The following is a 17,011-nucleotide window of genomic DNA, read 5'->3' on the forward strand; positions in this document are numbered from 1 at the left end:
AAAACTCCCCAAGGACGTGGGAGGGTGGTACAGGCCTTCATCAGGGGGCATACACCAATCTGACCCCTGACGTAACCAAGTGACACATCGTGGCTTGCACAGGAGAGCATGGGCGGGCCACCTGCGGCGGCCAGGGCAGGTAAAAAGACTAGTGGTCAAGTAGGATGGGAGAAAGTGGGTCCTTACAACAGGCTTGCACCTGAGATCACGGCCGGGCCACACCTGCGGCGGGCAGGGGAGGTAGGAGACTTGGTTAAGCGGGAGGGAGATAATGAATCTGTATAAAAACTTGTATGTTCAAAACCTTCACGGTTCCACTGCGCCCCCTCTGACGCAGTGCTTTATAGTTCGGTCCCTTCTTTCTACCTTTGTAATAATAAAAATTGCTTAAGCTTGAAGCAGTATAGTTCTGGCTATTTTTCCTAAGAACAAGAAGCCCTGTCACCGTTACACTTGCCGCCGTGTTTTCTAGTCTACGGTGGGGTGCGAGTGTGAGATCATTGGCCGAAGGCTGGTGGGGATCCAGGCGCGGACGCGATGGGAGCACTGCAGCGCTGAGTGCATGTTGTGGGTGCCTCTGAGACACCGGGGTGGCCTCAGCTGACTAGAGCATCCGTGCCCCGTGCGCTGCTCTACCTTAGGAGAGCACAGGACCAGCACCCAGTACCTCGGGGCTCACCTGGGTCCAGCCAAGGTTGTCATGGGCGCCGTGGCCAGGTACACTACCTTACCTCTTACCTGGTGCCCCAGGCGGTGCGGACAGGCGAGCATGCCAAGCCCGCAAGGCCGGGGCTGGCACCTCGCGGCCAGCCTGGAGATGGAGTCCCAGCGGCCTCTGCAGCCTTCGCTTTCCGCCAAAGCTCCCAACCGAGCCCCGCGCTCAGACCGGCGCAGCAGGGCGGGAAGGCGGCGGGCGCCCGCTCCTGGGGGGCGGTGCGCGAGGCCCCCGGGGGCGCGGCGGGGGACGGCAGCCTCGACCGGCCCGGCCGCCCCCGCCGCCGCCATGCCGGAAGAGGCGGGCGGGCGCGGCCACGTCCGGGGCGGGCCCGCGCCGGGTGCAGCGCCGGCGCCCGCTCGGTCTCCGCGGCGGCGGGCCCAGGCCTCGGCAGGCCCGCAGCATGGGCTGGGGCGGGGGCGCGGGCTGCACCCCGCGGCCGCCCATCCGCCAGCAGCCCGCGCGCCGCGTGGTCGCCGTGCTCTTCCTCGGCCTGCTGCTGGACCTGCTGGCCTTCACGCTGCTGCTGCCCCTGCTGCCCGGGCTGCTGGAGAGCCACGGCCGCGCGCACGTGAGCCCGCCTGGGGGGCTTCCCGCGGGGACCCGCCCGCAGGGACCCGCAGTCACCGCGCCCCTCGCCCGCAGGACCCCCTCTATGGCTCGTGGCAGCGCGGGGTGGACTGGCTGGCCACCGCCATCGGGATGCCAGCAGAGAAGAGGTACAACAGCGTGCTGTTCGGAGGTACGCCCAGCCGCGGCCCACGGGGCCTTCCCAGCCCACTCTGCGCTCCTTTCAGTCCAAGCGTCCTCCGCAGCCCGGTGACCATCCCTGGAGCCGGCAGCCCGGGCAGCCTGGTGACCCGCCCTCTGTCCTCAGGTCTCATCGGCTCGGCCTTCTCCTTCCTGCAGTTCCTCTCTGCGCCGCTCACAGGGGCCGCCTCTGACTCCCTGGGAAGGCGCCCAGTGATGCTGCTGTCCCTGGTACGCTCTGGAGCCAGGTGCCCTCGGGCTGGGAGCAGCGGGCAGCAGGAGGAAGCGTGGCCGCAGGGCCTTCGGGGCCCGGTGGCCACGCTTGAGGGCCTGCCTGGATCTGACCCACAGGTGGGCCTGGCCGCCTCCTACGCGGTGTGGGCGGCCTCTCGGAGCTTCGCGGCCTTCCTGGCCTCCAGGGTGATAGGAGGCATCAGCAAGGGGAACGTGAGCCTCTCCACAGCCATCGTGGCCGACCTGGGCTCGCCCACGGCCCGCAGCCAGGGCATGGTGAGTGAGCGCGGGGCCGGGGGCGGCTGGCCCGGGCGCCCTGCCCAGCTCAAGTGGCTTCTCCGCAGGCAGTCATTGGAGTGGCCTTCTCCCTGGCCTTCACGCTGGGCCCCATGCTGGGCGCCTCCCTGGCAGTGGAGATGGCGCCCTGGCTCAGCCTGCTCTTCGCAGTCTCCGACCTGCTCTTCATCTTCTGCTTCCTCCCAGAGACGCTGCCCCCGGAGAAGCGGGTAGGGCTGGGCTGGGCCGGCCTCCTCGGGGTACAGGGCCCCTCCCTTGCCCCTCAGAGCCTCTCAGGTCCTGCCCGAGGCCCAGCAGGTGCACCCACCAGAGCCCCAGTGGGCTGCCTCCTGCAGGCCTGGGCAGGACATCTTAAGCTGCCAGGCCGCTCCAACTTCCTCCCACAGGCGCCTTCCATCACCCCGGGCTTCCGCGCTGCTGCAGACCTGCTCAGCCCTGTGGCCCTGCTCCACTTCGCAGCTGTGGCCCGCGGCCAGAACCCGCCTGCTGGAGACAGTAAGGAGCCGCCCTTGGCCTGCTGCCTGCTGCGCCTGTGCCCCAGGCTGCCGGCCCTACCCAGCATCCACTCACCCTCCCCTGCCCTGCAGGGCTCCGTAGCTTGCGCCGCCTGGGCCTGGCCTACTTCCTCTACCTCTTCCTGTTCTCGGGCCTGGAATATACACTGAGCTTCCTTGCACACCAGCGCTTCCAGTTCAGCAGGTGAGTTGCGCCTGGGGAAGCCTTGCTTCAGGCCCTGGCCTGTGACTGAGGCTGGACTCTCACCCTTGACCTCCCAGCCTGCAACAGGGCAAGATGTTCTTCTTCATTGGCCTCACCATGGCCACCATCCAGGGTACCTACGCCCGGCGGATCAGCCCTGGCCAGGAGGTTGCAGCCGCAGAGCGGGTAGGGGCTCCTCCGGGCTGGGGGCGGGCCGGGCTCTGGTGGGCAGGAGGCTGGTCCTGAGGCCACTGTGCCCGCTGCAGGCTATGCTGCTGCTGGTGCCGGCCTTCCTCCTCATCGGCTGGGGGCGCTCGCTGCCGCTGCTGGGCCTGGGGCTGCTGCTCTACTCTCTCGGTGAGTGGCCCCGCTGGACCAGGGCTGGAGAGAAGGCCTACCTGTGCCCTGGGCTGACGGGTCCCCAATGTCCCCCCAGCCGCTGCCGTCGTGGTGCCCTGCCTGTCCTCTGTGGTCGCCAGCTACGGTGAGAGCCCTGCCCTGACCGAGGTCCCCCAAGGATGGGAGGAGGCTGGCAGCACCTGACGAGCCTCTCCCCACAGGCTCCCCCGGGCAGAAGGGCACAGTCATGGGCACACTGCGGAGCCTGGGGGCCCTGGCCAGGGCCGTGGGGCCCATGGTGGCTGCCTCAGGTAAGGGCCCCTCCAGCCCCCCGGCCTGCTCTTGCCCTGTCCGTCCTGAGCCCGGGGAGCAGGCGTGTAGGCCTGACCCACGGCTCTCCACAGTGTACTGGCTGGCCGGAGCCCAGGTCTGCTTCAGCGTGTGCGCGGGGCTCTTCCTGCTCCCCGCTGTCCTCCTGCGGAAGCTCAAGCCCCCGGCGCCCTCGCTCAAGGCCCAGTAGCTGAGCCGCCCGGCCAGGCAGCGAGTGGGGGCTGCCCAACACTCCAAGGCCCGCCGGGCTAGTGACTCCAAGGCCACCGAGGGTTCTGATCATTTTTCTTGTCAGAGACATGGGCCACTGCTCAGGCTTCTTGGTGACCAATAAAGCAGCTATTTTATACCAGATGCTCTTCTCCAGGATAGCTCTGCCTCCAGCCAGCACCCCCACAGGCCCCCCCACTAAGGTCGGGGGACCCTCCCGTAAAGTCTGCCTGCCAGGCTGCTATGCTGAGCCCACCAGGGAGCCTCTGTGCTCACCCTGTCCGGCCCCTCCCCATGCTGTCAGTTCCCAGGGAGCTACAGAGGGAGGGTGCTGGGTCAGAAAGGCACCCTAGTCTACAGCTACGGGGAGGGGGGCATCAAGAAACATTTTAGTCAGGTGCTGGGTGACCTGTAATCCCAGTACTTGAGAGGCTGAGACAGGAGGATTACAGGTTTGAGACCAGCCTCAGCAACTTAGTGAAGCCCTCAGCAACCTAGCAAGACCAGCTTTTGGGAGGCTGAGACAGGAGGATCGAGCCTCAACTACTTAAGCCCTTTGCAACTCAGTAAGGGACCCTGTTTCAAAATAAAGAATAAAAAATAGGCTGGGGTTGTATCTCAGAGGTAGAATACCCCTGGGTTCCATCCCCAGACCTGGAAAAAAAAAAAGTGCGCATGCATCTCAGAGGTAGAATGCCCCTGAGTCCAATCCCCAGTACCAAAAAAAGGAGGCGGGAGGATTGCTTTAGGCCAACCTGAGCAACACAGGGACACCATTAAAAAAAAAAAAAGAAAAAAAAAGAGCCAGGCATAGTGCCAGTACTTGAGAGGCTGAGACAGGAGGATCGCAGGTTCACGGCCAGCCTCAGCTACTTAGACACTATTTCAAAATAATAAAACCAGCTGGGGCGTGTAGCTCAGAGATAGAATGCCCCTGGGTTCCATCTCTAGTACTGCAAAAAACAAACACTTTTAGAAAGGACATTTTGGGGTTCTTCCTGTGGAATATAAGACACACTTGGAAATCCTACTATGAGGGAACAAAAACATTAAATATAAAGCTTCTTCCCAGAGTTAGACAAGGAAACTGCTTAAAGAGTTTATTTGTGAGTAAAACGTGTTACAATGAAAGGACGTATAGAACCTGTCCAAGTCTGTGTCCATATATGCAACTCTATCTCATGTTGTAATACAAAGAATTAGACTACAAAAGTGAAAATTAAAAGTCATTGCATATGTGGGATAAAGGAAAGGACGCAGGAGGGGTACAGGGGGAATCCGGGGCTGATGGGGCCGGGACGGGGAGCCGCAGACCACTGCAGCACAGCACGCAGGCCAGCTCAGGCGCCGGGAGGGATCCCGCACCCTCCTGTGCACAAGACCCAAACCCCAGGCTGGCGCCTGCTCTGCCAGAGCCCCACGGCCTTCCACTGCTGGCCAGGGTCGGCCAGAGGGCTCCAGCTGGCTGCCCGCCAGTCCCCACCACAAAGATTCAAGCCTCACGGGGCGAGTCAGTGGAGACCCACGCCCGCTGGCAGGGCGCGTGTCAGTGGGGCCGCAGGGCAGACGGCTCCTTCGCTTTTATTTTTTTATCAAAACCAAGGCATCTTTCAGACTGAGTGGGAAGAGACCACTCAGCTCCGAAACCTCCCCACAAAGGCAAACAGCGCTCCGCTGCTCTGCCACCAGCTCTCGCCAGAAAACTAAAGCAAAAGGTAGCCTGTTTGTTCAGTCAGTATGTAGGCAAAATTGCAAACCTGCTGAAAGGAAATTCTAGGAATGACTCTTCCCCTCCTGGCATCCCATCCCGAGGAGAGGAATCCAGAGACTCCTGCGAAAAGATAAGCTCCTGGATCTGGCTTTGGCGAAGGGTCGCTGCCTCAGGTGCGCACGGCCGCCTGCTGCTGGGTCCCTGCGGGCAGCCCACAGGGACCCACCAGGCCTGGTGCCCTGGCCAGGGGGCATGCGAGGCTGTGTGCAGGAAGGCGGGATCAGGAGCAGGCGATGCTGGCTGAAGCCGCCTTGGGGGGAGGGGAAGCACAGGAATGTGGGCGGAGGCCCCCAGAACCCAGAGTCGGCCCCTCCCACGGGGGAGCCTCAGGGACAGCTGGGGAGGGGCTCGGCGCATACTCAGTGCACCGCTCAGCATGGGGCTGGTGGTATGAGGGGCTCTACCTACGTGGAGGGCTTGGCTTTTTGCATTCCATTATACAGAGGACATAAACAGGATGCATGGGGCTCTGCGGGACAGTGCTGTGCCGGGGCCTTCAGGAGTCACTCTTCTTCTTGCTCTTCTTCAAGAAGGAAGGGGTGCGGAACTTCTTCTTCTTTTTGGATGGGGACTTTCCTGGGGACCCGTCGCTGCTGGGGTCCACAGCAGACCCCTCCTCAGCAGCTGGGGAGGCCGCCTCTTCAGCCACGGGGGCGGAGGCCGGCTCGGGGTCAGCGGAGGCGGGGGTCTGTGTGGGGCTCGGGGGGCCGTGGGCTTCCTCCTCCTCTACGGTGGAGAAGCCAAGTGCTTCTGAAGGCTCATCGGGGGACAGGTCAGGGAGAGTCGGCTTGAAGGTGGCAGCGTCACTGTCGTCTCCCGAGGCGGGCTCCTGCGGAAGGTCTGGGGGCGGGTGGGAGAGGTCAGGGCCCGCAGGCCTCTGGAGCAGGAGAGGTCCCGGCAGAGGCTGCATTCCCGCTATCGCGGGGCTATCTCCGAGTGAGAAGGTATGGTATCTTCTCTACCTTAGGGCTAGATATAGATCCATTCTCAGGGGGAGTCTAACACCTTCTGGAAAGCATGTTGGCAAAACCTGACTGGGCCAGGCCTCAGTCCCCAGTCTCCTACACTTGAGCAGCTGAGAATGTCCTATACTGTTTATGTACTAGTCGTCCTGAAATTAAACCTAAAGTTGGTTCCACCACACCTGGTCTCCCCAAGGCAGCCAGCAGGGCACCATGAGTTCCTTGCAGACCCTGTGTGTGCTGTGAATTTACTCCCTGCTGAAGTGAAGCTGTGAACAGCTCAAGAGCCTGTGAAGTACACAGCAGGGCTGGTTTCCAGGAGCTGCACGTTTCTACCCCGACCCAGGGGACACCAGGGTGTGGATTTTTAAATAGTCTACAAAGTTGCAAGCGGCCGGCAGGTTAGGCAACACCAAACCATTTAGTATTTAAAAACCAAGCCAAACATTGGAAGGGGGCACAGCTGTGCTAAGCGCAAAGGAGGTGTGAAGGGCCTGGCCGGATGGGTCCAGGCCCCGGACACTTGCTGCTGTAACTTCGGGGGCTGGAGGAGCGCCCGAGGGCACCTCTGCCCTAATTCAACGCCACACTCAGCAGGAGCGAGGGCTGCGGGCACAGGCACGCAGCACCCCAAGGCACAAGCTGCAGCAGCTCACCCTCCAGGACGGGCACCTCGGTGAGCTCATTTGACCAATGAGTTACAGGTCCTAAAAAGCACCAGGCTTCGCTCTTCAGCCCGCTTCAGAGGAGCAGCCCGGCTGAGGCACAGGTCAGACGACTGGTGCGCCAGGTGACAGACCCACCCTGGCGGAACCATCTGCACTCTCTTCTGACCCGACATGGCAAAGCCTCCCCACCTCACCATCTGGAGACCTCAAAGGGGGCAGAGCTGAGGCCCAGCGTGCTCTGAGCAGTGTGCAGAGGGTCCAGGAGGCCTGGCCCCTGCACACAGCACTGGGGCCACCGCCAGAGAAGCCATTGAGCTGGAGGCCAAACAGAGGGCCCGGCTTTTGTTTTGAGTAAACAGCAGCAGCAGGAGGAGGCAGAGCAGAGCGCAGGGCGCGGGGAGGAGCAGGGGGCGCGGGTACTTACTAGGGCAACAGGTACTCTTTAGCACATCCACCTCCTGCTGCAAGCGGCCACGAGAGAGAAAGCACAAGGAGAGAATCTATGCATTCGGTCACAGCCACCGGGTTACACAGGAAGAAAGGCCGGGCCATTCTTGTAGACAACGGGGAGGGAGCCACAGGCTTCACGGGAGACATGAGGCACGAGACCACGGACAGACGCGCCAGGTCCCACACCACAGGCGCGCGGTGTTGAGGGCACGGGCACACGGCGCCTCCGCGACCCACACGCCACAGACGGCACCAGGTGCCCTACGGCACACACAGGGCGACACGAATGCAGGCAGCGGGCAAGACCGCCGCGGCCAGTGACGCTGGGCAGTCCCTGCAGCGCTCTAGGTTTCTAGGACAGAGACTCGGGGAAAGGCCAGCATTCCAGAGCTGTGTAAGGCACTGGTTTTAATGCAGACTGCACAAGGCCATGCGCCCTCCCACCTGGGGCCGCCACCCCGGCCCCACCCGAGCGAGCTCACCTTCACGCTTGACCGGGGTGCTGGGAGGGGTGTGCGGGGCAGCAGACTGCTCTGCAGCGCCCTGTTCTTTCTCTTCTCCCGTCTCATCCGGGCTGTCTGCAGACACACAGAGCGGGGACAGGTGCAGAGCTTGAGTCCAGGAGTCTCCCCAAGGCTCAGACCAGGCTGGAGGCGGGCCTGAGGTGGCAAACCCTTGGGGAGGTGGCTGGTGGAGGATGCTGCCCGGGGCGCGCCCTCCAGGGACTGCTGGGAGCCTGCCCTTCCCCCTCTGCTTCCTGGCCAATGCGCAGCCTCCACGCACCGCGCGCTCCTGCCACCACGTGCCCACAGCCACGGCGCCAGCCAGCCCTGCACGAAGCCCCTCCCTGTGAGCCGAAAGTAACGCTTTCTCCCTGTAAGTTGTTTCTATCAGGTACGTTGTCAGGGGTAACGCGAAGCTGGCTAGCGTCTCCAGCAGTAGCTTAACCAGCCTTCCAGCCCAGCAAGGAGTCAGGGCCCGGGTCATCTCTGCCCATGGCTCCTGCGAGAGGAGGATGAAGGGGCCCACTATGGCTGGTGCCAATCTGAATTTCAGAAAGAGTCACCAACTTTGGATACAAAGTTAAGATCTACTCCTAATTCAAAGAGAATCTACCAGGGCTGTCCAATGAGCCCAGCCTGTCCGCTTTGGAGCCAGTGGCCTGGGGGCCTCAGCCCTCCCCGATTCAACACCTCTCAGGATATTACACTGGCATGACTTTGGTCTTAATTTCTTATATAAGGCATTTTCTATCAATAATTTAAACTTGGCAATGGCAACAGGTTTTGTTTTCCCTAAAGTAAAATGTGCTGGTAAGAACCAGAGGGAAAAATGCAGGAAGTAGGTCCCTGGATCAGAAAATTTCCAGTTTACATCTTATTTAGGAAAAATATATGTTACTATATATGTCACTATTACCCCAACTCTTTTTATTTTTGGTGGTACTGGGGTTCCTGGAAATCCTTCTACCTCCGGGCTACACTCCCACACCTATTTTATATTTATTTGGAAACAGGGTCTCTTAAGCCAGCAAGGCTGGCTTCAAACCTGTGCGATCCTCCAGTCTCGGCCTCCCAAGCGCGGGGATTACAAACTGTACCACCACGCCCGGCTTACCCCAACTCTTTAATGTCCTTTCATTTAAAGTTTCTGTGTCGAGCCTGGCATGGTGACGCATATTTGTAATCCCAGCACTTGGGAGGCTGAAACAGGGGGATCTTGCAGGCTTGAAGCCAGCCTCAGAGACTTAGTGAGGCCCTGTTTCCAAATAAAATATAAAATAGGTCTGGGAGTTTAGCCAAGGGGTAGAAAGCCCCTGGGTTCCACCCCTCGTACCACAAAAAATAAAAAAATAAAGTTTCTGTGTCACCCCAGGGCCTCTGATCTCAGATCCCACTCTCCCAGACAAGTGCCTTCCTGAGTGTGAGGCACTGCGGCTGCTTACCAGAGGCGCCACCCTGACGGGACAAATGCCGTCAGCCAGGAAGAGGGGCTGGCCTTTGACAGATCGAGTCTTACCTGCACACATGGCCCTGCATCCAGTCTGGGCCTGCTTCTCTGTTAGATCTCAAAAACTTCTGGCTCTATTTTTGTTTTTTTCTTTTAAGGTGGTGGTGCTGGGACTCAAACCCAGGGCCCTATGCGTGCTAGGCAAGTGCTGTGCCACTGAGCTGCATCCTCAGCCCTCACTGGCTCGACTTTTCAAAACCTGGAGTTTGGAAGCCATTGATACCTGATGTTCTGAAGCTTCTTAGTTCTTTTTTTTTTTAACGGGTCTGGGAATAAAACCCAGGGGGCATTCTACCTTCAAGCTACATCACCTGCCCTATATTTAATTCTTTATTTTGAAACAGGGTCTCAATGAGCTGCAAAGGGCTTCACTAAGTAGGTGAGGCTGTCTGTGAACCGTGAACCTCCTGGCTCAGCCTCCAGAATGCTGGGATTACAAGCGTGCGCCACCACATCCAGCTTCCTGCCCTATATTTTTATTCTTTATTTTGGATCTTTTTTTTTTTGGGGGGGGGGTACTGGGGGTGGAACCCAGGGGCTTTTCTACCTACGGGATCTACTACCAGACCTATTTTATACTTTATTTGGAAACAAGGTCTCACTAAGTTGCTGAGAGCCTCTTAGCTGAGGCTGGCTTTGTACCTGTGCGATCCTGTCTCAGCCTCCCAAGTGCCACCACACCCGACTTTTTTTTATTCTTTATTTTGAAACAGGGTCTCACTAAGTTGTGGAGGGCCTCGCTAGGTAGCAGAGGCTGTCCGGAAACCACAATTTCCCCTGGTCTCAGCCTCTTTCCCGAATGCTAGGATCACAAGTATGCGCCACCACGCCCAGCTTGAAGCTTAGTTCTATTTATTTTCACTTGTGATGAAATTTTCTGATCACTATTCACAAAATCATGACCATCTTTATCAGTAAGTTACCAGGAGAAAAACAGGCTAGGCCAGCATGTCCTTCTCAGTATGTCCTGGGAATGTACCACTCTAACCCAAAGCCCATGATATCTTGGCATGGGGAGACCTTCAGGGTTTATGGATGGCGGCGGTGGGGGGGGGGATCAGAAACCCCCAGCTGTAAATACAGTGGAAATGAGGGTGTTCAGAGCACCATCTGACGGAGGCCACCAGGAAGCCTCACACTCGGGAGCGTACGGGCCGTCCTGTGTGGGGCCTGCTCACGCTGCCTTGTTCTCCTTGTCTCGGGGTTCCTTCAGGAGGAGATGACATTCAGCATGTGCCTGGCGCAGCAACGCGACTGCTCAGGAACAGTTACTGTTAACGAATCCTACCACAAAGGAAGGCCTCTTCTCAGTGGAACACTGGCAGAAACATTGCACATGGAGAAAGATAACTAAAATATCACAGAGGCTGGCCTCTCCCCTAACTAATCCAAGGGAGTGAATTCTTCTGTGAATGTTATGATCACTCCATGCACAGAAACTCCGCAGAGCATGCCCAGCGCCCTTCAGAGGCAGGACGGCCTGGCTGAGGGTACACCCCTGGCTGAGGGCCTCTGCGGGCTGGCCGTGCAGGAGGCACCGTGCAGCTCTGGGTGCCCCCGCCTCCTCCCGCGTCCCTCCCTGCCCAGCACCATTCCCCAGTGCTTGGTCCTGCAATTCCTTCAGCTCTGGCCCAGAGGACTAGGCTGAAAGGGTGTGCCAAGTCGCGCTCAGGCAGAACAAAGCCTGCGCTTCCCACGGGAGTCCCTGCGTTCACCAGAGCGCTCACCTTCGGGGCCCTTCTGCTTGCGCTCCACCTCCCTGCGGTACTCCTCCAGCTCGCGGTCCGTGAGCGTGTTGAAGGGGTTGGGGCCTGTGGTGCTCACGATGACGTGTGGCTGGTACTCCTTCTCAATGATGGCCTTGGAGGCCGTCACCAGCTCCCCCTGTGGACAGAAGAGCCACGGTCTGCAGAAGCCTGGCTGGCGCGGCTTCCCTCCTCCCAGGCAGGCTGCAGGCAGGGCAGGGAGGCTTTCCAGGAAGACCCCCCAGACGCACTCGGAGCTCAGCCTTCGCGGGAGAGAAGGAAGCATGGGTTGATGCAGCAGAACATGTAACAGGAAAAGAAGCCGCCCACTGCCATCAGCGTCAAGGCAACCCACCATGCAGACCATGAGCAGAGCCATGAGCAAAGACCACCCCACACGGGCCACCTGCCCACCGCCCAGGGCACGAGGGCGGCAGCTGTCACTGGCCACGGGGCTCCTTTCCCCACAACTCACGCCACAGGAAATGTCCTGGGATACAAAACGGGTGAGGCATGCTCAGATTCGCTGTTATTCTAAGAGCACAGCTAAGCTCTGCCCTTTTGACTCACACTAGCTCACAACCAGCCCTCACACCTACCTGAAACATCCAGGGGCAAACAGGTGTCCCCAAACACCAGAGTCTGCCTAAGGAATTTGGATATCTGTGACTTTTTGGGGGGAGGTACTGGGTACTGAATTCAGGCATTCTATCTCTGAGCTACACACTAGCACGACCTATTTATTTATTTACTTACTTACTTTTTGTGGAATTGGGGATTGAACCCAGGGCATTTTACCTTCGAATTATACCCCCAGTCCTATTGTTTTATTCTTTATTTTTGAAACAGGGTCTCCCTAAGCTGCCCTTGGAGGGCCTTGTTAAGGAGAAGTCTGTCCATGAACCTGCAATCCTCCTGTCTCAGCCTCCCCAGTGCTGGGATTAGCAATGCTCCACCACAACCTACTTGTGAGAATGTTTAAAAACGAAAGCACACCTGTAATCCCCGAGCTTGGGAGGCGGAGACAGGAGGATCGCGCAGGTTCGAAGCCAGCCGCGCCCGCTGGCTTAGGAGACCCTGTTTCCAAAAAAAAAAAAAAAAAAATAGGTCTGGGAGTGTAGCCCAGAGGTAGAAGGGCTTCCAGGAACCCCAGTACCATAAAAAAAAAAAAAAAACCCGAAAGCACCAGCAAGCAGAGCGGCCTGGCAGCTCCGAGGCCACGTGGAGGGCAGAGGTGCAGCAGGCGGCCTACCCGCAGCCCTGGGGAGGAGAATGGCCCTCACGCGCTCCGAAGGCCTTCTGAGAACATCAGCTCACACGTGCACACTCCTCACACCCGCCCCACAAACCAAGGGAAACAGCAGCAGGAGCTAAGTCACTCGGCCGCCAGGCCGGGGCCTCCGTGGTCACTCGTTATGGCAAACGCCCGATGTGGACAGCGTCCTGCGGGACCAGCTCCTGGGAGGTCAGCCCACGGGGGCCAGGCCCGGGCCCTGGGCGAGCCTGGGCGGAGTGCACACTGCCCGGTATGCTGCGTACAGGGTATCTGGAGGAGAACGGCTGACCAGTGGATCAGGCCCCGGGAGAAGGAAGGCCCTGCTGGAAGGGGTCAGTTCGCTTCTCACTTAGAAGCAGTCCTGCCATGCAGGACAGCAGACTGAATCTCTGTCCACCGCTGGTTAGCTCCGGCTGAGACAAGCACTTCCTGTCCAGTGCCTCAGGGCTACTACTGGCAAGAGGAGCCTCCTGGGCTGCCAAGCGCCAAGATCCCTTCAAACAACATTCTACAGGTGGTGGCACTCTGCCAGGAGGGCCTGCAACCCGATACCACTGCCAATAAAGCAAGAAGGTGATCTGAGGTCAGAGACATGTTTTAAACAAACTCATTTAAATCAAATGGCCAAAATCCGTAAAGGAGTAACTATCAAGAACCGCTTCCACTGAGAAAGCCCTTGTTCAAAGTTTCAATGCAGGTCCCCTCCACTGGCAGAGGGCTCCCTCCTAGAGATCCCTGCTCAGCGCTGCTGTCAAGGCCAGCTATGAAGAGACGCTGCAGCAGAGGAGGGAAACAGTGGTGCTGGAGACAGGACAGAACTAGGCTTGGGCAGCAGCCCAGGCTGAGAATCGGGACACGGGACGGCTGGCTGCATGGGGGCTATGGGACTTTGCTCACTCCAGGTCACCTAACAAGGACTCCAAGCAAACCAGAGGCCCCATAACTACTCCTGTACTTGATCCAGGCTATTTCCTAAAGCTGTGTACACAGCTGGGCTAGAGCATCAGATCTTCATCTCTGAAGAGCAGGGCAGATCTGAATGCACACATGGATGCTCATGACCAGGCCAATGTGAGTCCCGGAGAGGGGCGTTCCACAGGCTCCCATGCAGCACGAAGGCGCAGCCCCAGTGAGGTGCGCAGACAGGGAGGCTCACACCACGCCACGTCCCTGGCTGGACGGCGGGGCCAGACCCTCACGCCTTCCTCCAACCCGGCACCCGTGTGCAGCAAGTCCACAGGTGGCAAAAGGAGCCTGTGCTGGGTGTGTGAGAGCTGGGGCTGGCAGAGCCTACACATGGTAGAGTGCTCCTCTCCCGGCTGGCGGCTGCCTGCCCCCCGCTGTGGGAGGCCACCCATGCTGTGGGGGAAATCGGAGGGAGAGACATTGCTGACTAAATGCCAAACAGCTGCCCTCAGGTGCTCAAAAGCCAAGCTAGTCTTCCCATTCGCCTCATGGGGCCTTTACAACACGGTCCTTTTCCCTTGGCAAAAGGTAACCCAACTTGCCAGCTAGCAGTACCTCATTCCAAAAGAAGCAATCCCGTCTGTATGATGAGGTTCACATATAAAGAAGGGGAATAAAGTAACAGCCCAGTGAAGGACATCACAGCATGAGAGCACATTCTCATAATAAAAATGAGAAGGGGTAGCTGAGCACGGTGGTACACACTGTAATCCCAACACTTGAGAGGCTGAGACAGGAGGATCCCAGTTCGCAGCCAGCCTCAGCTGCTTAGTGAGGCCCTCTGCAACTCAGTGAGACCCTGTTTCAAAACAAAGAATAAAAAATAGGGTGTAGCTTGGAGGTAGAATGCTCCTGGGTTACATCCCCAGTACTGAGGAAGAAAAAAAATAGGGTGGAAGTAAGGTCAAAATGCAAGCGCATATTTCAGAAACAGGGTGGAAAAAAAGCAAAAATCTAGCTTGGGTGTGGTGGCGCACGCCTGTAATCCCAGTACTTGGGAGGCCAAAGGAAGATCACAAGTTCCAGGCAGCTTCAGCAACTTAATGAAACCCTGTTTCAAAATAAAAAGGGCTGGGAGTGTAGCTCTGAAGTAGAATGTCCCTGGGTTCAATCCTCAATCCCCCCAAAGAATAAAAAGCTAGAATAGGAATTTATGTATAAGCTGGAGGTGTACATAGCTCAGTGGTAGAGCACTTGCCTTGCATGTGCAAGGCCCTGGGGTTCAGTCCCCAGCACCCCAAAAAGGGAAGGAGGGAAAAAGAGAAAAAAATGTATATACAGGAAGTCAGCATGTCTTCAACTGGGGTCAGCCCAGGCTAGTGTGCTCTGCCAAGTTCATGCACGAGGGAGGCAACATGTGTTCAGCCAGGCGAGGTGGCACATGCTTGTAATCCAAATATTTAGTCTAAGATAAGAGGATCTTAACAGCCTCCGCAAGTAGTGAGACTCTCATCAACCTAGTGAGACCCTGTTTCAAAATAAAAATAAAATAGACTGGAAGTGTGGCATGTAGAATGCCTTTGAGTTCAATCCCCAGAACCACAAACAAAAAAAGAGTGTGTGTTCAGACTGTGGAGACTCTGCATCTAATCATGAAGCTCCCCAGATGACGGTGACACACACGGTGACACACACGCACGTGTGAAGACTGCTGGGGCGGAGCAGACCAAGCTCTAACTGCAGGATGGACCAGACAAAACCGCACCGTGATGCAGGTGGCCCGGCCTGGCCGCCTCCCCAGTAAAACTATGAAACGCACTCCAGCGCCGGGGCAGCGCAGCAATGACTGTCCCGACTGCTGTGGCCCACAACGCTAAAGGACCCCACTCTGGGCGCACGCCACCCACACTCATGGACCCCATGTGCCAGCACACCCGAGACCGTCTAGGCCAACAAGACGACCACAGCCTACGGCCCAAAGCACCAACACGAAAAACCAATCGACAGGGAAGGAATGCAGCATTTTCCCTTTGCTGAGGAATTCACAAATGGTTGCTGGAAGTAAACTCAAAGGACAGCGAAATCAGGGCCTTCTGAATCAAAACAAGTATGCAGATTCCAGACAGCACTGAGGCTTGGACGAGGCCTGGCAGCTGGGACCCCACTCAAAGGGCAGCGAAATCAGGGCCTTCTGAATCAAAACAAGTATTCAGATTCCAGACAGCACTGAGGCTTGGACGAGGCCTGGCAGCTGGGACCCCACTCAAAGGCTGCTTGCATCTCACCGAAGGTAAAGGAGAGATCCACTGGAAACGTCCTCTGAACAGAGGGCAAACGCCGAGGGCTCAGCCCCTGGCCCCGGCACCACGCCCTACACGAGGACCCAAGAGCTCAGGGAAGGTTTCCTTCCCCTGGCCAGATCTTCCACCCACTAAACATGCACACAGAGTAATGACAACTTGAGGTTTCAGATCTTCTTAAGTCTCTCTCCCCTGCAGTATTAAAATATAATTACCTTGGTATTTTTAAAGGGATAAGTAAGTGCAAGATATTTTTACCAAAGCCCATCTTGTTTTTACTTCCCATCCCTCTGAAATGACATCATTCAGGATACAACCTCTGGCTGCTGTGGTCAAGATGAGCAAGCAAGGGAGAAAGACGCGGGAGCCGCAGCCAGCACAGTGCAAGGCGCCGCTGCAGTGGGCACCTCGTGGAGGGTAACCCCGAAGCCCAAGGGCGCGCACGAGCCAAAGCCCCATGCGCAACTTCAGTGATGTGCCACGGCCCGCCGAATGGCCATGCCTCGGCAATCATTTACAACGGTGAGATCTGTTAAAATACCTTATACCAATATTTTAAAGAACAGAGTAGGCAAAACAGAACCTCTAAAACCTCACGGATGATTTAAAGGTCCCTTGCAAGCTACTCCCATTAACAAGGACAACGTCTGAAGGGGAGGCAGGGAAGGGCGGATGGCAGGGAGGAGGAAGAGCACCGCGGCAGGGCAGTGAGTACCTTTCTAAAAGACAGAGATTTAGCGGGACTAAAGGTCTGCTCTGTAAGCTCGAGCCCTTCGATAGTCTCCGTACAGTCAGAGAGGGGTGCGTCCTGCAACAGTAAACTGAGTCATCAGAGCACACCAGGCCCAGCCTAGAAACACCAGCCAAGAGCACGGGACAAAGCCAGCCGAGAGCATGCAGCAGAGAGCGGTGACGACAGCGGCACGAGCAGACACGACACGACCAGGCCAGAGCCGGCCAAGCTCACGCTACCACCACCACCTACCCTGCTGAGTCGGACTTGAAACGTCGGATGGCATCTTATACGCAGAGATAACTACTTACCCAGTGTGCCACTGGGTGGTTACATCACAGAAATGCACATAAATGTGGACATTTATAGGGACCCACCCTCTGCACCCCAAGCAGCACTTGGTCGCAGACATGAGTACGTACAGGTCCAAGGTCTGCCCCTGCACTCAGCACACGCTGACACAGGCACACCCAGCCCGAAGCCAGCAGCACGTGCGACCCACAGGTGCATGCACCACGGGGAGGGGCGGAGGCGGGTGGGCACAGCCCTCGCCATGCTTCTGCTTGGTCTGGAACTCAGGAAAGTGGCTGGGCTACTCCTTATCATGGAGGTTTTT

General features: G+C 57.9%; 2 protein-coding genes across 10 annotated transcripts in view; one reads left to right on the forward strand and one right to left on the reverse strand.

Annotated features, from left to right (window-relative positions):
- Positions 1-1,118: 1,118 nt before the first annotated feature.
- On the forward strand, positions 1,119-3,554 carry MFSD10 (major facilitator superfamily domain containing 10; the record flags this gene model as incomplete). The annotated part of the gene is made up of 12 exons (XM_080697292.1): positions 1,119-1,286; positions 1,361-1,457; positions 1,593-1,696; positions 1,817-1,975; positions 2,044-2,205; positions 2,383-2,491; positions 2,584-2,695; positions 2,773-2,881; positions 2,962-3,052; positions 3,132-3,179; positions 3,256-3,345; positions 3,439-3,554. The coding sequence occupies 12 exons, from the start codon at positions 1,119-1,121 to the stop codon at positions 3,552-3,554; spliced, it is 1,365 nt and encodes a 454-aa protein (XP_080553418.1).
- Positions 3,555-5,841: 2,287 nt separating this feature from the next.
- The window catches only part of ADD1 (adducin 1), a gene marked incomplete at both ends in the record, with an annotated part of 48,855 nt that continues 37,685 nt past the window's right edge, over positions 5,842-17,011 (reverse strand). For 2 of the 9 annotated variants that reach the window (XM_080697870.1, XM_080697868.1), the window contains 4 exons: positions 5,842-6,185; positions 7,908-8,003; positions 11,163-11,319; positions 16,378-16,470. In XM_080697870.1, coding sequence (XP_080553996.1) covers positions 5,842-6,185; positions 7,908-8,003; positions 11,163-11,319; positions 16,378-16,470 — 690 coding nt within the window. Of the gene's footprint in view, positions 6,186-7,398; positions 7,437-7,893; positions 8,004-11,162; positions 11,320-16,377; positions 16,471-17,011 lie in introns of those variants that run through there. The other 7 variants (XM_080697874.1, XM_080697872.1, XM_080697871.1 and 4 more) reach the window with 4 other exon arrangements.

The sequence above is a fragment of the Muscardinus avellanarius genome (assembly GCF_963383645.1).
Source record: "Muscardinus avellanarius genome assembly, chromosome: 6".
In the NCBI taxonomy this organism is placed as follows: domain Eukaryota; kingdom Metazoa; phylum Chordata; class Mammalia; order Rodentia; family Gliridae; genus Muscardinus; species Muscardinus avellanarius.